General features: G+C 36.3%; 1 protein-coding gene across 1 annotated transcript in view; it reads right to left on the bottom strand.

Annotated features, from left to right (window-relative positions):
- The window catches only part of LOC118183538 (venom factor-like), a 337,533-nt gene that overhangs the window by 52,954 nt on the left and 259,742 nt on the right, over nucleotides 1–24,837 (bottom strand). The window contains exons 29-31 of the mRNA XM_085818275.1: nucleotides 15,786–15,944; nucleotides 15,496–15,606; nucleotides 7,748–7,844 (exon numbers count right to left, since the gene is read on the bottom strand). Of these exons, the coding sequence (XP_085674401.1) occupies nucleotides 7,748–7,844; nucleotides 15,496–15,606; nucleotides 15,786–15,944 (367 nt within the window). The remainder of the gene's footprint in view (nucleotides 1–7,747; nucleotides 7,845–15,495; nucleotides 15,607–15,785; nucleotides 15,945–24,837) is intronic.

Below are 24,837 nucleotides of genomic sequence, written 5' to 3'. Positions count from 1 at the left end.
TGCACAATCGACAATGTACCGTACGGCACCTCGGAGGTGGAAGTACAAGAAATGCTACAAAAGTCTTGCAATCTTGGGAATGAAGAGTGTAGAGTCCTCTTCAAGCGCCCGGACAGAAGGAATAGAGCCACAAAGTGGGTGATTGAATGTACCCCTGGTGCCTTTCATGTCCTCATGTCCAAACGAAGATTGTTCCAAGGATGGAGGGAACATAGTATCTACGAGTTTACAGGAGCCAAGCGCTGTTTCCGCTGTCAGGACCTGGAACATACGTCGAAAGACTGCTGCCACAGGCCTTACTGTGCTTACTGCGGAGGCTGTCATGACATTAACGAATGTAAGGCGGACTGCCCTGAATGCGTTAACTGCATCATAGCAAACAGAGATTCAAAAGTTAAAGTGGATACACACCATGCAGCGTACGCAGCAAACTGCCCAACATTCCATGCGCACATCCAGAAGATTAAAGCACGTACTGACTACGGCGAGGACAACTAATTTAATAGCCCAGCAAGCAAGGCATCGTCTACCTACTACAACAGCCAGTTCACTTAATAACAAGCGCAACTCTCTAGGAAGCAAGTCAAGTATTTTCACAGTTAGTAATTTTACCTTAAAAGTCAATTAATTTACAAAAGTAATGGAAGTGAATTCAAGAACAGAGGAAAGCAATGTGCTCAAGTTTGTCCAAATCAACCTCCAAAGAGCGCGCGCGGCTACTGCACAGCTAGTGCAATATGCTATGGAGGAAGAGGCGGACTTCCTTTTAATTCAAGAACCTTTTCTTTATGCAGGGCAAGCAGCAGAATTTCCCCTCCAATGGACCGTCATCCAGGATTCAGGAAGTGAGGGAACAAGAGCGGCAGTAGTTTGTTGCCACAGCAGATAGTTGCCAGTTGTGCTAGCAAAGTCAAGAGACATGGTCACAATTGCAGTCGAGGCTATGGGACTGAGTGTCCTGGTCACGAATGTTTACATTCCACCTACAGTAGACGTTTCTCCCACATTAGATGCCTTGCAGAATATCCTTACGTCCTACCCGCATGCACACCATGTATTGGCAGGAGATTTTAACTCTCATGCGGAGGACTTCGGATATCCGACCACAGACCCAAGAGGTAGAGAAGTTGTGGACTTCATTGCATGCAACGGACTCATTCTTCATAACGTGCCGGACAGTCTGCCGACCTTCGAGACCCAAATGGGAAAAGGATGGCCCGACATCACTCTGTCAACAGCGCGTCTGGCTCAGAAAATACAGCACTGGACCGTAAGTGACACTCCCTCAAACTCGGACCATCGCTATATAACGTTCCAGATAGGTCAGCCACATGCGCAGTTTATGAACAAGCGTTATAGAACCAATGGCAGAAAATTAAAACAACTTGTAAGCAGGCTAGGACCAGTACTAGGGCAGGTGGACGAGGCACTTATGAAATGTCAGAACATAAAGGATGCTGACGACTTAACCACCAGTATGATACGAGATATTCAATCTATCTGTGATGCCACCCTAGGCCTGAAATCACCAAAGGTTTTAAGAGTGGCAAACTGGTGGACGAAAGAGCTCCGTGCACAGCGCAGTCGCACCAGGGCACTTAGGCGTAAGATGAAGAGCGAAAGAGACCCAGACAGGAGGCAAGCCCTGAGTGTTCTTTATAATAAAGAGCAAGCTCAGTACAAAAGGGCAATTGCAGCCGCAAAACTTGCCAGCTGGAGGGAGTTCTGTACTAAGAATGTAGAAGTCTATGGTGCTCTCCACAAGATAGCTTCGAACAAAGTTTACAGACCACCGGAGCTAAGAGCCTTTGCAGGGCAGCAGGCTGGACACATAACAGAAATCACGCTCAGGACAATTCTTGACGCCGTACTTCCGGAAGAGGATATTACAGATCCGTCCGACCACCAGGCTTATACGCTGCACACATCTGTCCCAGATGATATGCCATTTACGGAGAAGGAAGTCTCCGCAACGATCAAAATTCTCCCGAAAAGTAAAGCCCCTGGTCCGGACTCAATAGACTATCCAATCTTGAGAGCAATACATAAAGCAAGATCTGGCTTTCTCACGCGTTATTTTAACAAACTGCTAGCACTGCAAAGCTTTCCGGAACCTTACAAAACGGGGCAGGTTGTGCTCTTTAAGAAAGAAGGGAAGGATCCAAACAGCCCATCCTCGTTTAGGCCGATTTGTCTTCTCCCGGTAATAGGGAAACTCTATGAGAAGCTCCTAGTCCAGCGACTTAAATTTCATATGACGCAGAGTGGGGCAATCTCTGACGCACAATATGGATTCAGAGAGCTACGCTCAACGTTTGCTGCCCTATCAAAGATAATAGACTATATCAGCCACTTGCATGAAAGGAAACAGCATGCAGCGGTCCTAAGTCTGGACCTGCAAAGCGCATTTGACTCTCTGTGGTGGCCCTCAATTTTAGAGGTACTGCACCAGGCAAGGATCCCTGATAACCTCTTGCAGGTTTTCAAGCAATACCTGTCCAATAGAAAGTTCATAGTAACACACACTGGCGGTGTCATAACCAGAAGCCAGACAAAAGGCTGTCCACAGGGATCGTGCGCGGGTCCAGACTTGTGGAATGCAACTTTCGATTCCATCCTACGATACGAATGGCCGTCCCATACCCAGATAGTAGCCTTTGCGGATGACGCGACCTTTGTGGTGGGCGGCAAGAGTAGAGATGAACTGCAGCAAAACTGCAATGATGTAATTGATACCTTCTCTCGGCTATGTCAGGAGAAAAAGCTAATAATTTCTGAGGCAAAATCGAAATATATAATTTATCATAAGCCAGGCCAAACTTTAATAAGAAACCCAACCATCCAGCTTAATGGGAAGACCATCAAAAGGGTCAGAGAACTAAAACTCCTGGGTATTATATTGGATGAAAAGTTCACCTGGCTGCCTCACCTTAAAGCCCAAAGAGAAAAGGCTCGCCGAATCGCAAACAATCTGCAAAAAATGCAAGGCCCGCACTGGGGCCTTCGGCCCAATATCTACAAGATACTTTACTCCACTGTCGCGGAGAGGGTCTTAACCTACGGAGCAGCCATCTGGGCAGCCCCGATGACAGTCAGAAAGGCAAAATTGCTAAGTAGTGCACAGCGACCATTTGTCCTGGCCATAACGAAGACCTACAGGACAACGTCGACTGCGGCCGCTTCGGTATTAGCAGGGCTTATGCCGCTCCCAATCAAAGCGCAGCAAGAAGCCTCAATTGCAAAGGTGACGCAACTCCAACAGCCATGCACATATGGGGATACATGCTATCTGCCAGAAGTCTACGAAACACGCAGGTCCAAACTAAGCACACATCCGTCGGAATATGGACTGGGCATAAGGACTTTCCACTCACCAGCGTTAACCCCGCGCTTAGACGGACCAGGGGCCGTGCTTTATACAGACGGGTCAAAAATTGATAACGCTGTAGGCAGTGCCTATATAGCCTATATAAATGGAAACATAGCAAAGGAATGGAAGGGCCGTCTGGGAGCACAGAACTCAGTGTTCCAAGCGGAAGTAGTTGCCCTCACAAAGGCAGTGAAATGGGCAATTGACACACGGCAGAGTCGAGCTACGATATTTACTGACAGCCTGTCAAGCATTTATGCTATCAACAACCCTCTCCAGCGCTCCGCACTAATCTCGCACCTGCAAGAAGTCCTCCGTCTACAAGAAAAGTCAATGAGAATCCAAATTTCCTGGGTGAAGGCGCACGCCGGAATCCAGGGAAATGAAGCAGCAGACGCTCTTGCCAAGAAGGCTGCCCAAAATGAGGAAACGGAGCAGATTCAGGTGCCCCTGCCCCGGTCATGCCTAAAGAGGCAAATAGAGGAGTCCGCCATTGGAAACTGGCAGAATGAATGGGACCAAATCCCGCAAGGCCGCAGAGCATATGAGTTCCTGCCCAAGGTAGAGGTGGACCGGCTCATCTCATCGCCCTACCTCACGCGATATATAACAGGCCACGGCCCCTTTCCGACGTACTTTGCAGAAAGGGGTCTAGCAACAACTGATATGTGTGTTTGTGGCAACGTGGGCTCACCAGACCATTATGTCACGGAGTGCCCCTTAACAGCAGAATGGCACATAAAATTCCCAACTACCAATGTTCTGCCTTTCAAACGCCTTCTCATAAAACATCGAGGCACGCGGCAAAAGCTTAAATGCATAATGGCCAAACTAGAAAAAATCGGCATAGACCTCTGCAGGCCGGAATAGGGCACCTGCAATAAACATAAAAGCATCTTACAACTGTGAAGACTCAAGATGGTTGCAGGGCCAGGGTAATACCCGAGTAGTCATAGAAAGCCGTCCGGGTGCCCTGTCCTGCTGTCACCTGTCACCTGCCAAAGGGATAATAGAGCAAAGCTGGTTTTTGTGTCCATCCATGCTGCAGCTACCGGAAAGTTTGTGTCAACGTCAACTGTGCGTAGAAGGCTTTACCAAGTTGGTCTGTATGCAAGGCGAACAACCATTTGCGTGCCGCTCAAATCACGCCATAGAAGGGACTGTTTGCAGTAGGCACGACAACATGTCCACTGGACGCCTGATCAATGGAGGGCGGTTCTCTTTACGGATGAGTCCAGGTTTAGTCTAGAAAGCGATAGTAGGCGTTATTTGATATGGAGAGAACCTAGAACCCGTTATCATCCGCCAAACATCTGTGAAAGAGATGCATACGGAAGAGGTAGTGTCTGTGATTGGGGTGACATCTCTTTGGGTGGACGCACAGACCTCTATGCCTTTCCAAGGGGAACCGTGAATGCTCAGATTTATAGAGATGACATCCTTGATGTTTATGTGCGCCCATATGCCGCGGCTTTAGGTGATGCTTTCCTGTTACAGGACGTCAACGTAAGACCACACCGGGCTCGCATCGTAGATGATTATCTTCAACAGGAAACAATTATGCGCATGGAGTGGCCAGCTCGATCCCAGGACTTGAATCCTACCGAGCACGTTTGGGATGCTTTAGGGAGACGTCTAGCTGCTCTCAATCCGCCCCCTCAGACCCTTGTCGCGCTTGCAATTGCTTTGCAAGAGCAATGGCTCTCGCTTCCTCTGGAACTGATAGACCGCATAATTGAAAGCATCACACATCGCTGTATGTGCTGTATTGTTTCTACAGGGAATCATATTTCATATTGAAGGTACTTTTCCTATAGCAAACTGACACCTTCGATTTGTTCATTTTATACATGTGCTAATTTCTATACTACCATATTTTTCTGGTAATTTCTTTTTATGTTATTTGATACCTTACTATGTGTTGTGTATTGTGGGTAAGTTTCATTAAATTCTACATTTAACTTTTTCAGTAATCGTGATTTTTGTGATTTTTCCTTAATTTATGATAACCAGTGTATTTTCCCCTCCTTTCCGCATGCCTTCGTGGTGTAATTGGAAAGATACGTACTCGACGCGTATTCAAGAGGTCCAGGGTTTGAGTCACTGCGAGGGCATTGCACGTTTTTCATGTCTTCTGGTTCACAAAACCTGGTAACTCTCCAAGTGGCGCCGAACTAAAAGGTGATGGACAATTCATCACCACCAGTATTTGGGGATTGGATCCTTTTATCCAAAGTCGCCCTTTCAAAGGGCAGTATATAAGATATTTTCTCTCTCATATCCGCATGTCTTCGTGGTGTAACTGGAAGCATACTCGACGCGTATTTGAGAATTCTAGGGTGCGAGTGCCGGCGAGTGTATTGTACATTTTTCACGTCTTCTGCTTCAAAATAACCTAATGACTCACTGGTATAATGCTCATCACAAATGAGACCTTTAAAAAGGAGAACTTTCCACCACTGCATTGGAGATTGGTTGGATTCTTAGTCACATCTTCTAGAGAAAATGGCCTGGTCAGAGCAGTAATTTTACGTATTTCTTCTACGAGAGATTTTAGGAGACTCATTATTTTCTTCTAGATTGAATTTACATTTTTTTCTTTTCTAATTTCTTCTTCTTTCCTGTCATTTAATATTTTTATACACCATTGCATTTATAATAAAAAAATTGGAAATGATGCCTTTTTGCCCTTAAGCTTGCTTTGTTTTTCAACTTTTTCCAAGCACTGTTTATATCTCAGTTAGAAGTTTTATATATTATTGCTTGAAATCGTGGAACTATATTCTTCAGCAAATGCATGCATTTTTATAATACATCTAACGTTTTCAGGTGATACTGACATCGTCTTCAGAGCAGAAACGTTTCAATTATTTATGCTCATAAGGACAAGCAATATCAGTAAATCGAGAAAAATTGCTTGCAGATTTCTAATGCTGATTTCAAGCTGGGCAACATAATATGCAGAGTTCTTTAGTACGTATAATTATTGAGTTGTATGCGTTTGTTTTCAATGCACATATAAATCAGGCAAAGTACTCTTAGACACAAAATTCAAGCAAATTGCTATACTGACTGAACTGTGTGTGAATTGTTCCACACACAAAATGTCCGGTGAAGTATTTTGCTACGTAAATCATGACTACCTTAAAGAATATATTATGTGGCGTAGAAGTTTTATTAAGTGCTCATGCTAAGAACTATGAAAACCACGAAACTGTCTAAAAAATAAAGAACCACGAAAACCATGAAACAATAAAAAACCAAGAATCATGAAGAACATGATATATGAAAATTGTCAAATGATTTATTGTCTGTCTGCTTTCTATCTAAAGGTATCAGAATTCTAAGTTAAAGTTTAAAATAAAAACTATTTATAAGCTCTCAGCTAACGGTTGCATAAACTGGAAAGTATAACAAAAATAAAATTCCTCTGTTGGTAGTTCAAACTGAATCCGAAATACAAATTTTATATGCTGGTTTGGCCATAAGTGTTCGTAAGGTGAACACAGGTAGGCGAAGGCGATGAATTAAATTCAAATACCGGAAAAGTGAAGCAGAATTGAGATCAGCATATGCTGCTCTCTCTCTAAACTCAAGAATACTACTCTTATTTATATTTAAACTAATTTGCATTCTGATGAAAGCTGATGAAAGTAGAAGTGAAAGTAAAACCAAAGTAATCAGGTAACTGGGATTAATTAACATGAAACATCGTAAAGTGCTCCAAAGATGATGTGCACAGTTATGATCAGCAAAAAGATGGGAGTGCCAAGAAACGGGAAATAAATTCCGGAAATATATTTATGTATAAAAATAGAGATAATAAGGTATTTTCTCCGTCCTTTAAGCGGGCTTTCGTGGTGTAACTTGATAGCACGTCCGACGCGTAATCGGGAGATTCGGAGTTCGAATTCCGGCAAGGGAAATGTCCATTTTTCACGCCTCCTACATCGATAAACCTAATGACTCTTTGGGACCGGACTAAAAGGTGGTGGACAATAATCACATTAGGATTTGGTGATCGGGCCCCTTCCCCGCCAGTCGCCTTTTAAAAGGGGAAGCATGTAAGGAATTTTCTCCCTCCATTTTGCCTGCCTTCATGCTGTAATTGGATCGTACGTCTGACCTATAATTGGGAGGTTTGGAGTTCACGATCCGGTGAGAGCATTTTTCATTTTTCACGTCTCCTGCATCGATAAACCTAAATAAATCTGCAATATAAACAGAAAAAAAATCATAATAACTGCGTTTTTAGGATTTTAACAATACAGCATTTAACCATTTACGAATGATAAAGAAATTTTGCTTATGAATTTAAGGGAGCGGCACACGAGATGAATAATAGGCAAGTAATTTTTGTAACAATATTTAATTTACCTAGAGCTTTCGCCAATCCTATAATATCATCCTCTCCAAGAGGTTCTTCTATTTTTGCTTTTGGTGCTGCTTCTTCCACATTTACAGTCACATTGAACTAAAATTGAAATAATTAAGTTATTTCCAATTAAATGAAAAAAAAAACACACTAATAACTATTGTACATATAAATAATAGGATGGATGATGGATTTTCTGGCGCATAGGTATATTATTATTTATTTTTCTTGTTTAAGCATAGCATAAAATTATAAAAAAAGAATATGTTGATGAAAATTTATTAATGTTAAAAAGAAACAAAGCAAACTTATGTAACCAATTAATAGATTATTGAGTGCTAGTTAATGCAGTGATTAAGAGATGCTTAAGATTCGCAAGATGAATTCAGAAACATATCAGGTAAAATCTCAATCGATAAAATAACATTGAATTGCTTTAAAACAAATTAATTATGTAAGAATAACCATTCTTTTAGGTTTGGGATCTAAAATTGCAGAGAAAATAGGTATGACAGGAGAGATGTGAAAAATTAGCAATGTCCTCGTGTCCTCGACAGGACTTCGGACCTCTCGAATAAGCGCCGAGTGTGCTGACCGCTACACCACGAAGGCATGCTAAGAAGGCAGGAGAAATACCTTATATATCCCCCTTTTAAAGGGCGACTAGAGATTAGGGGATCCAATCGCCAAATCCTGGTGATGGAGAATCATCTACCATTTTTCTAGGTCAGGCGACACTGTAGAGACATTAGGTACTTTTTGAAAGCAGGAGAGATGTGAAAAATGAGCAATGCACTTGCTAGGACTCGAACCTCTGACCTCTCGAATACGCACTGAGTGTGCTGACCAGTACACCACGAAGGAATGCCAAGAAGGCGGGAGAAATATCTTATAACATCTTGGAGAGCAATGCAAATATCCCGCCTAATCATGTTTTGGTGGGCCAGGCGAATAAAAGGTCTGGATTACATATATCACATTGACCAACTGACCTTCTTTGAGTATCCTGATTCGCCAGCAGCGTAGACGTTCTGGACGAAAAGCTCAGAGACAATTTTCTCTTCTGATGGGAAGAGTAGGTCGATCTCTGAAATAATAACATAACTGTAATTCAATGTTTTGTCCTCTAAAACTCTGACGTCGACTTGCTCATTTTTTTTAATCCAAGGAGGGAAGTGGATTGAGTTGCGGAAGTATTTTCAAAAAGAAGATCTCTAGAGCGATGCCGTTTCATATTTTTGGGTTCACAACCCAGGCCTGTATGAATTTATGAATAAAATAATGAACATGCTTTTTGGAAATCATAAATGAGTTGTTGACTACTCTAATCGGTGTAGTTTTGACAATGCTGGCTGCCATATTGTTGAGTTTAGATTCGAATCTTGAAGAAAGCATGCATGCTTACAGGTGTATAATGTCTGTGCTGCATGAGGGTACTTAAAACAGTGGCCAGCCAAGAACCTTTTCTAATAACTTCACGACAGGAGAAGAGAAATATGAGACTTTTTGATCCATTCCGTGGGGTGTTTTCGAACAAAATCCGGGCGGGCTACACAAAGTAATTCTGTATAGATAGTGGGATGGGACTATGCATGCACGATTAAAGGTGAAATTCTGGTGCTCCATGTAGTTTAGTCTCTACTTGCAGCGTTGCTGATAACAAGAAAACGTGATAATCTTCTTTAAGGATTTGCATTTACATTTGTTTTCACAATTGTATAAGCAAAAGCCTTTGGACTTTGTGAATTTAACTGAGCCAGATTTGAAAGAAGATTCAGACCCGACAGTTCCACCCACCATGTAGCCCAGCAATTAAATTCAGATTCCTATGTCGGGGCTAAAGGGTCCATACACTCATTGAAGCCCAATAGTCGGATTTCCCAAAGCTGAATTCCCGATCGCTTACCCTCAAGCTATTGTTACTAAGGTGTAGTAACCAGCCAATTGACATCAGATGACATTGCTAAATGGTTTCCGTTTCAACAGAAGCCGAAGCCAAAGCAGCTTTTTAGGGATAGTAACTCGCCCCTCAGCTGTCAAGCTTCGGCCTTCAGCCTTACGAGTATTCATGCTACGGGAACATGTAAACAGGTTTCTCTACATGAGAAGCAGAAACAGAAGGTGTGCAACAATAACTCACATTGAGCCCAACCTGAAAAGGAAAAGAGAAATAGGAAAGATCACTGCTCCCCGAGGTTGAGACATCCATGCTTACGAAGAATGTGATCACATGAGGGATACGGATCATAAACTATAAGATGCTGTAAGGTGTATTTTAATTTTATATCAGTTATTTTTAATTTTGAAACACTTTGCTTTCAGTTCTTGTTTTCCACTTACAACTGCCTGCCCGAATGAGTTCTTAGAATCGCTTTGAATATAAATAAGGTAGAAGTAGTATTTAAGGAAGGTTCAGCTTCCTTCAGTAGGAGATCTTAGGAGTCCTTAGTGGCGCGTGCTTGACGTCAGGTTACTACTCTCGGCCGTACTGTACGTACCTGTTGATAATCACCGGCTAATTTAATTAAGGGCAAACTACGTTAGGTATTTGTGTCTAGCTTCGGCTCAGTCACTTTAGTATTAGATTAGTTTCTTATTTTTCTTATCTTGATTCAAAGCCCTAGCGGAGGCTTCCCTGTACGCTTGACAAGGGGCCGAATTTATTATTTCTTTGAGTGAATAAAAGGGTATTTTAACCCTTCGCTGGTCGTTACACTTGGAACTCAGCGATAAGTCGCTATACAGTTCAGCAGCTTCCTCGACATTCAGCATAAACCAAGGAGTGAGGAACATTATCATAATCAGATTAGAAAAGTGTAGAACTAAAGTTAAAATTTCAGCTGATTGATGGATAAGTATTTTTAAAACAGAAAGAAAATCCTGCACAGAAGATTAAAATTTCTTTGCTTTTATAAAATTAATGAACTTATAAGGCATTTCTTCCGCCTTCGTAGTGTAGTGGCCAGCAAACTCGGCGCGTATTCGAAAGGCCCGTTGTTCGAGTCCCGGCGAAGGCGTTGCTCCTTTTTTATCTCTCTTGCTTCGAAATAATCTAATGTCTCTACAGTGGCGCCCGAACTAAAAGGTGGTGAATGACGACTCTTCACCATCATGATTTGGCGACTGGGTCCTCTAAAAACCCCAGTCGCCCTTTAAAATGGGGAGTATATAAAGTATTTATCCCGCCTTCTTAGCATACCTTCGTACTGCAAGAGTCAGCACACTCGGCGCGTATTCGAGAGGCCCGTGGTTCGAGTCCCGGCGAAGTCGTTGCACAGTTTGTATCTCGCTTGCTTTGAAATAACCTAATGTCTCTACAAAATTTATATCTTGGAATTTAATTTCCAATCTATACAAAATAAAACTTATAACCTTTCTAAATCAAAGTCAGATTCAACATTTACATATTACTGAATTTGACTGCAAATATATTTGAAATAAAACGAATGTTTATTCAAAGCTCAAAAGGTAAAGACAGTAAAAAAGGGACTAACTCACAAGGAAAGTCTTCTAACAAGAATTGTTAATGCGGTTAGAAAAGAAAATTGGTAAACTTTGCATGTCAAAAAAGAATGACATCAGTTTATCAGGATTTGTATTTCTCTTGATTTACTTTGGAAACATGAATGGTCCTGAATAGGAACAGGGAGCTTACTCAAGCTATGTTCAGGAAGGTGTTAAATAGACAACACAAGCAGGAAGGGTATACGAAACCCTTTATTTTCTATCTTATACAGGTATTTCCGAAACTTCGGAATACAGAGACCAACCACTCGTGGTCTGAACCTAAGAATATAAAACTACTAACTAAAACACTAACTAAAAAATCTAACTTTGAATTAGTATACAAATGCCTAGCACTAAGATTGGCCCTTTATTTAATGAAAGGTACGTATGTAGTACGCCGAGCTGCTTAAACTACAATACGTTCGCAAATAACAAGAGGGCTAAACCTCTGGCCTTAAAAGCAACCAGCCACACAGTGAAAACTCGTAAAACTACAGTGGCAAGTGGCTTGCTTCCTATAACTACTTCTTCTCCCTCTTGGCAAAAAGCCACAACTTAAGTACTTGGCGTTAGCAAGACAATTTGCATAAACAAGTTAAAGCATTTAATTCTGGCCGGAAGTAGAAAATAAGAAGTGATAGTACAGTTTTAAAATAAAATAAACGTTAGTAAAACTTAGGATCCTTACAAGTTAATTCCTGGTATTTCCAAAAAATGCCGAAAAATCACAAATACAGAATTTTTGATCAACGAAAGAACGAATTTTAAGATGAACTGTTTGTTTTTTAACTATGGCAAAGAATTTCAGGGTTATCTGCCTAAAATAAAGGGTACCTTACACGGAGATGTCTTTTACGAAAAAGGGCTTCTATTTAAAATATGCATCGGGAAAATATGAAAATGCCAATACAGCTGGCCTATTTCTAGAATTTGAAACCAAATCGGGCTACTAATATTTAGCAGTCTTATCAGTCTGAATCACTTGTGGGCATCAAATGTTCTCAAAATTTGATGTAACTGATTTGACTTCCTATTTATGGATTTGATACAAACTGTAATCTCTACATATAATAAAAGAAAGAGTCTGTGTGTCCTTCGTTCGTGCTGCACGTAAGCTAATAGACCGAGGGCTACGAAATTTGGTACATGGGTGCATCTAGACAAGAGCCAGTGCACTTCGAAGCGATTTTTTTCCAAATTCGAATCAGATTTTTTAAAATTTTATCTTTTCGATTTTATCGCATCATTTTGAATAGCTTTATTCTTTTAGAAATGTGGTTTTGGCAACAGTTTTTCATTCAATTGTATACTCGACTGCTGACTGTTGAAAATCAGCACTGTTGCCACTCAGAAAAATGAGGGCGATAATTCTGTGGAATTTTTAAATTTAATGCTTCTCTTGGATACTGGACGTTTGTTGAGAGAAGGCAACGGGAAGTTGTTTAATTTATTTATTAGGATAATTAATATTTGTATTAAAGGATATTGCTTATTTCATTGTAATTTTGTTATATGTAATACATTAAAAAAATGTTTTTTTTAATGAAGTTGTTTTTTAATTTAACTTTTGGCAATTTTTCGGTACATTTAAAGCCAGACGAAGGCTGGCCCCGTCGCTGCTAGTTATATATAATTATCCGAATTTGGTCCAGTTTATTATATGTAGCTGGTCTACGAAACCAACTATAGTGTTATTATGATACGCTTGTTTGGATGCAATTAATATGTACTATATTAATATAATAAACAAACTGATTGTCGTATGAAACCCGTATTTGTTTGGGAAGATGACTGAAATAACATCATAATGTTTTCCAGAATAACTTATATTTACCGTTTCATATTATTTATTTAGTTAGCATGCATTACCAAGCAAAATATACATAACTTTGCATTAATTTTTGCCAAAATATGAGCAGATGGTGATTGAGAATAAACATATTGACATGCATATATATAATTAATAGAAGAGATGGAACACATTGTATACACATTAGGTTATTTTGAAGCAGGAGAGATGAAAAATGAGCAATGCCCTCGCCGGGACTCGAACCCCGAGCTCTGGAATTCACGTCGAGCGTGCTCACTACTACACCACGAAGGCATGCTAAGAAGGCGGGAGAAAAACCTTATAACATAAAAGCATAGCTATACTCAAATTCAGACAGACTGCTCATAATTAACCTATTTATTATTTTATATTTATTTCAAGGCTTACTTATTTGACACTTAAAAATTTTAAATATCACAAAATAGTGCTGCCTTAGCATCATTTTACTTCTGCAGTTTTTTTTTAAGTCTGCAACAATTCCCGCATAATTATTTAAACATTATGTATTTTTAACAAATTCATTTATACAGATATTTATATTTTCAAACACATCGAACATTTAAGGGTGAAATATCTTATTTGTCAGTTATATTTACATAATAAAGTTCCTACAGTCTTTTTTGCAGTATAGTGTGTTAGGGATTCATAAATGTATCTATTATTTAATAATATTTCATCATTCATTTTTAAAAATAATATTTAATAAAAAATAACTAGTTCAGTAATTAACGCATACACCTGAACATTTGATGACTTTATAAACATTGTAAAGCTATTTTGGAGGCTACTTTTAAAACGGAAGTGAGAAGTTTAAAACAAACCGGAATGATACACTTCAGCATTAAGCTGAAAAGAGTATCGGCAAATGCGCGTACAATAAACGTCATAAATAAGAATATAATGTAATAAAAATTGTAAAATATAAATGTAATAGCATGTACATTTTTTTAAATCAAGAAATTCTAAATAAAAAATAGTACATCAAACTTTGCTTACAATTCTAAAGTTTCTGATCAGTTCCAGAAATAATGATATGAAGTTATTTTTTATTCTTGGTTAAATTGCAATTTTAAATAGCTAAAAAAAGCTGGTTTCATGCTCATATAACGCCTGCTATTTAATTAAATAGAAAAATTTAAGTAAACGAATAGACATTTCAGGTTTAGTTACAGAATAAATTAGTTAAATGAAAAAAGAAGAGTTAAAATACGCAACTAATGGTAAAACATATAATGTGCTCATTAATACACAGTAAGTGTTAATTAAGCTTATAAGGATTTTTAAGTTTTTACTAACGTTTATTTTATTTTAAACTTTTCTATCCTCTCTTATTTTCCATTTCTAGCCAGAATAAGCGCGAGTAGGATTTTCATGCTAATGAGCTGCAAACTGTAAAAGGTATTTAAGAAGTGGCTTTTAGCCAAGAGAGCTTCCTACTGCCCTGCTACGTGCGTGCTTTTCAGTCAGTTCGTGTCGGCCTTTTAGGCAGTTACTGCTGATATAATAGGCATTGCATTTAGCTCACTACTTACGCATTGTCAAAAGGCCAATCTTCGCGTTAATAGTCTATGTTAAGCATTTACGTTTAATCTTATTTAGTTATGTGAATTATTAAGTGAATATTTCTTATTTTTTGCCTTTTAGACCAAAAGAGTTGGTCTCTGTATCCCACAGTGAGGGAGCACCTGTACGCTATGCGAAATAAAGGTAAAGTTAACCCTTCTTAACTTGTTTGTCTATTACACGCACACACGAACATAGCTTAAGTAAGCTCCCTGTTCCCACTTCACATTTCTGTGATGTTTCCCAAGTTAATTAGAAGGAACAGTAGTCCTGACAAGCTGACATAAAGTATTTAAATGTTTTATTTTCAAATTCTGAGGAAAATAATGCAAATACGATTGCATATTTTAAATTAAGATTAATGCAACAAATACCAAAGATTATCGAGAAATTTACTTCATTAGTATTTTTTCATTCTTGAAGCCGAAATCAGCTTCTAAAAAGCTCTGTGTTTTCTACATTCAGTAAGTTACACAAAAAAATGAATTTTTTGGATAATTCAAAAGAAACAAAAAAGAGGAAAAAGGAATGAATAAAAAGAATAAACATTTATGAAACTACGTGTCAATTAAGATGGGAAACTAATTTTATGTATTGTTCTGCTCTTTAAAAACAATTTTATCTCTTTTTTCTCTCTTTAAAAGTCTAGATCTCTTCAACTTATCTCTAGTTTATAAAAAAGCAAGCATAAAATAACCATGCAAATACAACATTTCATTAGCGATTCTAAAACGCTTTTATGCTAAGCGGCTAAGTAAAGCAGATTTTTATTAAAATGGGGAAGAATAGTGATCTAATACCAACATTACATTGAAAATATTTGTAATTTTAAGAAAGCAGTATAATTACTTTACAGTTCTGCTGTGGTGGACGATTCACACTGTACATTAATGTAACAAATAATGAGCCAATTCCATATCCCCTTGTTTTGATGATTAAAGTGCCACCTATGTTTTTTACCTAAAATTAAAACAAAGACATAAAAAAATAATTAATAAATCAAAAAATAATCTGCACTGAAAATAAAGCAACAAAAGATATCCCATTCATAGCATTTAGAAATTATGCAACGATGGTATAATTGCTTGACCAAATAAAATGTCTTTATAACAATAAAACTTAATTAAAATAAAACTTACTTCCAAAGTCTGCAAGATCATTGCATTATCCTCATTTATAACCAGACTCTGATGGAAATTTTTATCGTTGCTTGATGTAACATTTATCACTAAATTGATTGAAGGCATTTGAGATCTTATAGCATATTCCGAGAGAGCCTGAAGACCAATAACTGTATCCTGTAATTGAAATACATAAAGAGCGTAGTAGTTTGAAATATCACGATTTGACATATAAACAATACAAATAAATATCTGAATTATACACAGACTGTAACAGATTGGATATTAATAAAATCATCTTTTGACAGAAGAATTCTGTAAAGATGTATACAAATATAGAATAGTTTGAAGAAGCTAGAGGAAAGAAAAATACAATAGAACTCCAGATTATCCAGATTTCTTATCGTTCCATGCAGGCCAAGTAAATTAACCCTATTGTAGCGATCACGTGGTGGTATGCCCCCTTGGCACTGTGAAGTGTATACAGTTGTGTGCTCGTGTCACTATCTAATAGCATGGATGAGGACGCACGAGGGTGGTGGCTCTTGAAGATTATAATGACTTTGGGATCTGATCTTTGTAAAATGACGGTCGAATGTCATACCGCTAATGCAAAAGAGCTTTTGTGCGATAGATTCTGGTATTCGAACTCCTTTGTAATGAGAGCGTTCGATTGGCTCTTGAATTCGCTACACGATTGTTCTTTATTTGAATCTTTTTTACGATAAAAACAGTACATGCCAAGCAATTTTTTTGCAGAATGGAATAATGCTTCAATTTACAACAGAATGCATTGTGGTAATAAACACACTTTATTTAATTATTATTTATGTCAATTCGCGAGAAGACGCAGGAATGAAGATAAAATGTCATTTGAACACATCTTAGTTGACACAATTGTTTATTGAATGTATTTAAATTAAATATTTTCTTGTTATTACTAATCCCACTGATTTGGATCAGATAAGTACATTCGCCTTCATAATTTTCAACACGAAATTAGGTCTCTTTATCAGATCTTCACGCATCAAGCCAACACAACGAAGCAGAAGTTGCGCAGTAACTTCATAATTTTTACATTTAGCGCAAGTGGGAGAATTTTCAGTATTCAGTACTACAGGAACATCTGAAGGTCCTTAAATATCCTGAAGTCAACCGAATCAGAGCCGTGTGATCCTTCCTGACACCCTTGAAACCAGTAGGAGTACCAGGACCTTTACTACGATACATGTGTGTGTCGGTAGCTGTCTCCAACAATTAATTAGAAGAAATTAAATTAACCAAGCCTGATTACAGCATTCTCAGCACCATAAGCTGCCAATACAGTTGACGCCTTGCATAAATTAATTGTATTAAAATTCTAAACGAAACGTATTTTTATTCCTTTGGGTTCTTGATCGAATAAATTAGGGAAGCAGTAAGGGCGCTCTCAAACATTCATCTATTTCCGACGAAATTATTTCAAACAGTTTTTCTACCAACTTTATCATCGTAATAAAGAAGCATGATGTTTTCCTCTGTTCCTGAGAAAGTTGTAGATTGTAGGTTTTTCACACAATTAGCACTGAATTAAAATATAATGGGAGTTCTTTGCTGGTGGTCTCTATATTTGTGAAATGCAGAACCATCTCTTTTGCATTAGCAATTTTCCCCATGGAGGTAGGAAGTAAGGTGGAGTCGCCCTAAACAAGTTTCTCCCGTATCCTGCTCTGAAGCACCGGCGATCCCTACGTGGTGACCAAAACATTGGGTCATTTACCATTGAGTTCAATGGGACTTGACGCGTTCGGATGTAAATATTTTGTAATTACGTCGTAAATGTACATATAAATGTATATATTTTCTTTTTCTACAACACTTCAGAGTCCTAAGTATGTGAAAACAACATATTTTTAAACAACATTTCATTCTGAACGGAATTAAAAGCTATTCTTTTCACAGGAGAGTTTTCTTAGAATGGTTTAATTTGAATGAAATATTTTCACAAGTTTTCGTTAATTACATTAGAAAAAAAAAATTAAGGTAATTCGATTTTATTCGGTTAAGGTACAAAAATTAAGATTAAAGTTTATTGTATTATTAATATTAAAATTATGCATTATTTCTTTTCTATTTATAGAGCTTCTTCCTAAAATACTTTCTTAAATATGACATGTTTTTCTGGCTTCTGAGGCATCTTTTAAATCGAAAAATGTAAGTCAATTTATAATTAATGCTCTATTCGATTCATTTTAAATTAGATAATTATTAGGAATTAGCGAAATACTTTAAATAGTACTTGACTTTCTCTGAACATTTCTGAAAGGAAATAAAATAAGTTTTTTTTGAAGTATTATTTAAAACTTGTAACTGAGTTATTATAAAATGTAAGGGGGAATAATTCTTTTAATTATACTTATCAGATTTTTTTTTACCCTTCATTTCAACAATACATAATCTAAAACTCTTTATTACGTTCCTAAGTGCGCATCTCATAGCATTTGCTTTACAATACCTTTTAACAGATTGCTTTCCAATACGAACAATTCTTGCTTAAATAGTTTTATAACGTATTTGTCAACAGGATTTCAATTTATGTTTACAATTCACTATTAAGGTTATTATATATTTAGATAACATTTATAATTATTATAAATTAGATACATTTAATAATTAGATTTCTTCACAGTACTTTCACAGTTGTTTATAAGTGAATAAATTCTTCATTTCAAATACATTTATAAATAATTTAATGAATATTTATGTATTTTGTCAAAGGCAGATACATGGTTTTTGCAATAATATGCAACAATAATATATGGATGTGAAAAAAATTTGTTTTATTTAAAACATTGTGGCGTTTGGAAAAAAAATAAAAGTAGCGAATACTCTATCAAGGGTATCGAAAGACGTATACAATTTTAAATGTACCGTAAAGTATTTTTCATTCTTTAAGCATAACATTTTTCTTAAAATCTATATTTTTTTAGTTCAACAGCTTATAATTTTATAAAACAAATTCATTATCAAAATCGCTGTTGTTAGTTATCGAAAAATAACCAAGATGTGATTTTTGCGTAAATGTCACTAAACTATACAAATTGCTATTATCCATCACACTATGAATGTTTCTTTCATGAGAAAGTGTCCCTTTTTGGATTTGTATGGAACTGTCGTGTGTGGAAATACTATCAGAATCTTGTCAAGCGAGCTTCTGAATGTAAACAAAGAACACCCCGTCTGGTGACCGAAGCTTCAAAGCAGTGCTTCACTTCTAGTGTCAAATGGCCCCTCCTTCCTTTCCTACCTTCATGGTTTTCCCAGCATATGGTAACCCCAAAGTGACGCGGGATGGTTGACTGTTGTATAGCACGTGACAAAGCAAAAATATTGCACGAAAAAGTTGTTCTCCTGAAATGTTTTGAGTGCATGATATGCCTTTTGGTTCACACATGCTTCAAGATGGCCCTGATCTTGTCGCTTTTAAGAGCGTTCTCATTTTTAAATTAATATTCTCAACAAAACGTTTTTCGTTTTTAAAATAGTCATCTTTTTAGTTCTTTTTTATTAAATTAATCTAAGAAAAATATTTCTGTCATTTAGAAACATTTTATCTCCAAGCTTCCTAACAAAGGGAAGATACATCTATTTATATGATTTTTAATATTTTGAAAATAATTGAAAACAGTGTTATAGTCTTATTTTATCCTTTTATACTGATTCAATTAATATAAAATGATTCCTTTATGAAGATATTAAAATAATATTTCATGCAGATAAAGTTAATTTAATTTGAAATAAAAATGGATTTTACGTCTAAACAAATAAGTTTAATTAATTGATTTATTATTTTGTTATAATTTATTTAACTTTCTTGAAAATATTTACATTCTTCAGAAGTAAAAATTAATATTTTACATTTGAAATGATATAATATTTGTTGAATCAATTAACGTTAGACAAAAAATTTCCTATGCTTCCATTATGAGTCAGACTGTTAGCTTGCAAAGTGGCTCTAATGGCCATTCAGGGGTCTTTGTGACCGCTGAGAGAGTTCATGGAAAATTAAAATTAATTTAGGGGTGTGTGGACAACGTCGTGCGTCCGCGAATGTTTTAATATTAAGTAAATTAATTGTGATCGATTTTCATTATCATCAAAGGTAAAATAAATAACAATAGATAAATTGGTAGGGATTTTTACACCCTGAGTAAAATACAAATATAGACAGGTACATAAAATACAAGCATCGCACAGTTGTTGTCAGGCCGACGGCAGCATTGCTTTCTAAAACTCATATCCATTTATTTAGGAAACAGCGGCCGTGACCGTCTATCTACATATCTGTGCAGGTTTAAACAAGAATGTAATTTCACTGTTGCATTTAATAACTTGTCTAAAAGTCGTGCATCTAATCAGCTACTTAATTCTGTTTTGTGCGGGAACTGCAAGTAACAAATTTTAATAGTTTCGAACAAAAGTAAGGGCAGGGGCGGTTTAAACCATTTGGAAGCGCCTGGCGGCAAAAATTTTCTGGGGCCAACTGAAAAATCTTTACTTACCTATATGTTTGAAATATCGGTTCGCAATTAGTGCTGAAATATAATACATAATTGAATGCATATTATTACTTAATATTATTAATATTTTAATAAAATTCTGAATAATATATTTTTAATTCTAAATATTAGTGTATTTATTCAAGACTAAAATACTGCATATTAAGAATAAAATGCATAAAATTTTAAAATTATATTAAAAAAAATTAAGTATGCCATGGGAAATAAACGTAAAACATAAAACAGCTACTATAATTTCTGAAATACGTTAAAATAATTGATTATTAAATTAAATAACTATTAAGCAGAAAGTTTAATAAATTTTTTCCTTTTTTCGTTCTATCAAATTCATCAATTATATTTTAGGTATTAATATTATTTAACACTTCTTGTTCCATAATCCAGTTTAACCAATAACTACTAAACTGGCTAACACAGTTTAACCTTCCTTCTGACATCGTACTTCTTAAATAGTTTTTTACTCTTTTTGAAAAAGAGAAAGATCTTTCTCTTGACACATTGGAAACTGAAATGGTCAAGAAAATTTTCAACATTATTTCTACATTAGGAAAAGTTGATGACATTTCTCGGGAAACATGGTATACTTCTGTGGTAGAACTAAATTTGCCTTCATCTTCTTTTAAAAATAATAAAAATTGTCGTACTTCATCATCAAGTTCCATAGCACTTATATCATCTTTATAAATCTCTTCTGATTTTTCTATGCAGACCTTTTGTTCTAAATTCGATAAATTTGAATTAAAGAATATTTAAAAATTTTCTATATTATTTTACATACTTCATTTCTATGAGCAAGTTCCGCTATTATACTATTATCACAAATAGCAATAGAAGAATTCTTCGTGCTGTGAAAGCGATTTAGATTCTTCAATACTTTTATCATAGTAACAAAATTTTCCAAAGATTTTAACAAATCAGCTGCTTTATATAGGTTGCGTTGAGTTGATTGTAGCGATTAGCTGGTGGTATTGATTCTCTGTAAAATGGTGTTCCAAATTATTGTCATGAGTATCGTTTCATATCTGCACATTGGTTTTTTTTTTCGAAATTGAAACATAAATGTCAGATAAGGCTTCTTTTACATGAATGTAACCCATTAATCATTATTAATGCCAATACGGCATCTGTTCTTACCGACCATCTAGTATCGGCTATTGTTTTTACCGTTAAATTATTTTCAGACTTCTTCAGCTTTCTATTCAAAATCTTCCAGCGAAAAAAAAGGGAAATAACTTTTGCACAAAAATTAATTCTCGTCAACGTTTAATTTGCATTACTTCACATGCGCTACCACATTTAAATATTCTGGACAATAAGGGAAATGAAGGTTTATAGGAAAGAACATAAAATTAAATTAATTTGGTTATTTAAAATAAAAATAAATCTCTACAACTTAATTTTTTGTTGCTTAGCTATACAATATGTGACACTTATGTAATTTTATCCTCATATTTTAAGTAATTAATTGATGCGAACATTACTTTGTGGAATTCCATTTTCAGAATAAAACTAAATATTAATAAGCGGTGGTTCTTGCAAAGAAAAAAATTATCTTATTTTTAAAAATGTTTATCCTTTTTTTTCACAGATAACGGCATGAGCCGAAGAAAAAATGCAGACGTAATAAAAGTACTGAATATTTAAAATACGGTTTTATTTTCATTACCGAGAAATAGTACTTTATCTGTAACAAATAATATCTTATATATGTAACAAAACGTTGTCGAATGAATCAATAACTAAGTTTCAACTACTAAGTTTTAAGGAACATTTAATAAAAGTCCATAGCGACGGAAAAGATAAAAATTAAACTTTTTTAAAGAAAGTTAAATAAAAAGTCAATTAAAAATGTTGGGAGACACCGCTATTGTGACAATTGTTAGTGACACTATCTGAGCGAGACGATGATTGACAGCATGCTTCGTATAACAGTTCTCTAGTGACACCATTTAAAATTGGTATTACGAACCAATTCGTCTACGCAATTTGTTTTGTAGACATTTTTATGGTTATCATTGCCAACAGAGAGTGCCTGTGAAGTGCATGTTCATCTGACTGATGTTGCTGGGTTAGGATAGCATCTAGTAGCTTTTGGTCTTCAGCATGACCCTTTTACCAATCACGCCGAAAGCAGCTGTCTTTGGCGTAAGGGATTTCTTGGATCTTCCGTCAGGTCAGAAGTTTCCGACCTAACGGCCTTTACTTTCATATTTCACATGCTGTTTAAACTTCGAAAATTAAAAAACGTTAATTCCGTAGAACGGATGAACTTCTTTGGGCGTAAGGGTAAATAGCAATGTTTTTTACGGGCGGCGCTCGCAACGCCCTTACGTGAGTGGCGGATCACACAAAGATAACAAATACGCATGTCCGTTCCCCTGATATACCCCCTATATCCTGTAAGTAATATTATATCTAATTCAGAAGTCAAACAACAAAAATCAGCGTTAATTTACAAAATTTTGTAAATTAACGCTGATTTTTGTTGTTTGACTTCTGAATTAGTATTTATTCGGCGTGTTATTGTGTCTTAATATTATATCTGTTGCCACTAACAGTGCTCAGACAATGGTAGGACGAAACCGAAGCTTTCTGGCATAAATAAAACAAGCTTAACTGAATGCGTTATATGTACATTGTGTCATTCTTCGACAACATTTGGTCGACTGTAATCTTAGTGAACTTTTGCAAGGCGCCCTAGATTATGTCAGCAGTTAAAAGAATCAAAAGAAATTTGCCTTAAATGCGAGATTGTTTGCTCAAGTGCGTTAGGAAAACGATGAAGATTATAATCATTGACTACTTCAGAATCCAATTGATTATCGAATAGTGCGGAGATTGAATGATCACCTGGAGAGATTGGAGTTGACTGACCCATCTCAATTTGGCTTTCGAAAATCTCACAGGCCTACACATCAAATCCTGAACCTGATTGAATATGTATCTGATACACATTTCACAGAGCCAGAGTTGCCGTTTGCTTTCTCGATTTGGAGAAAGCATTCGACAAGGTATGAAATAATGAATTACTATACAAGTTAACTAACTTCTTACCGCCTGTTAGTTTTATTAAGCTCATTAAGTCTTACTTAAAACGACGTACTTTTCAAGTACGAGTGGGTGATGCACTTTAACAGAAGAAGCTAATACACAGTGGCGTCCCCCAAGGGTCAATTTTAGGACCAAAGCGTTTCGTAATTTACATATATGACCTCCCCAATCCCTTAAATTGAAGATTATTAAAGTATGCTAACGATATCGTAATTCTTTCAAAGGCAAAAGCTATCGATAATCTTCAGCTATACGTCAACGTCGTCGTCATCTGGTGTCGGCCATGGAAGTTAACATTAAATACATCTAAATGCAGAATTGTTTTATATAGAAGAATCAAAAGCTATATGCATGTTGATACAAATATTTATATTGAATGAAGTTATCCCTGTTTCGGATTCTTACAAGTATGTTGAGGTTACTATTGACAGCAGAATGACGTTTAAAAATCACATAACAGACAAACTTTACAGACCTAACACAGCATTTACGGCTTTATGTAATCTTATCGGCAGGAAATCAAAACTCCGCTTTAAAGTAAAAAGAAATTTATATCTCACGCTTTATTCGACCAATTCTTTTTTATGCTGCCCCGGCGTGGGTCACAGCCTTAAAAAAGAACGAAAGAAAATCGAAATTCTATAGAACAGACTTCTACGTGCCTGGTAAATGCACCTTGGTTCGCAACAATATTATTCACGCAGACGTAAAGATTCGTCCAATTCATGAGCAAATACTTATGGATTCACACAATATTTTTGAAAATATGGAAAATTCCTCATATCCTTACTTACGTGAAGTAATTAACTACGATCCTACTGTTGAGAGTGTAGTGAAGCGACTTAGGTCTATTCACCATAATATTAATTGATGATTGTATTGCTATGTATTTAAGAATGTTTAGTTCACGGCACCAATGTTATATAGCTTTCTTCACGATACCCATTGTTAAATAAGAAAATACTTGCCGTGAAAGGTTTCTACTTCCTCTTAGCGAGGAAACTAAACTCTTAAGAATTTGCTAATTACCAAACTTTTAGTGATCGTATAGTGAATTTTAATGCATTTGCGTTGTAAAAATTGCATCCCGGGACCACGCCGTGAGAGGATCGAAAACATAAGAAAAACATATACAAGATATATAGGAAAAACATATTAAATATATAAAGAAAACATACTGTAATAGGTTTCCAGATTAAATATCAGTTTATTCAATTTCATCACAATAAAATAAAATCTTATCCTCATCAGAGAGTTTAAGGAGAATTCTTCAATTTGTCATTTACATTTTTTTTCTTTTTATTTAAATTCATATAAAAACTTTAAGGTTTGTCTTGGTAATTTAAAAGGGGAAAGGGAAACAATTGAAAGCCTCAGAATTAATTTAAGATTCGACGTTGTTTTTACATTCTAAGGAAGTTGTTGAAAACTTACTTAAAGTCCAAACACAATAAAAAATA

The sequence above is a fragment of the Stegodyphus dumicola genome, chromosome 6, assembly GCF_044657685.1.
Source record: "Stegodyphus dumicola isolate Sdum_Otavi_A_Nest chromosome 6, ASM4465768v1".
Classification (NCBI taxonomy): Eukaryota; Metazoa; Arthropoda; class Arachnida; order Araneae; family Eresidae; genus Stegodyphus; species Stegodyphus dumicola.
The sequence above is the reverse complement of the archived record's forward strand: the minus strand, read 5'-3'. Positions and strand labels throughout refer to the sequence as shown.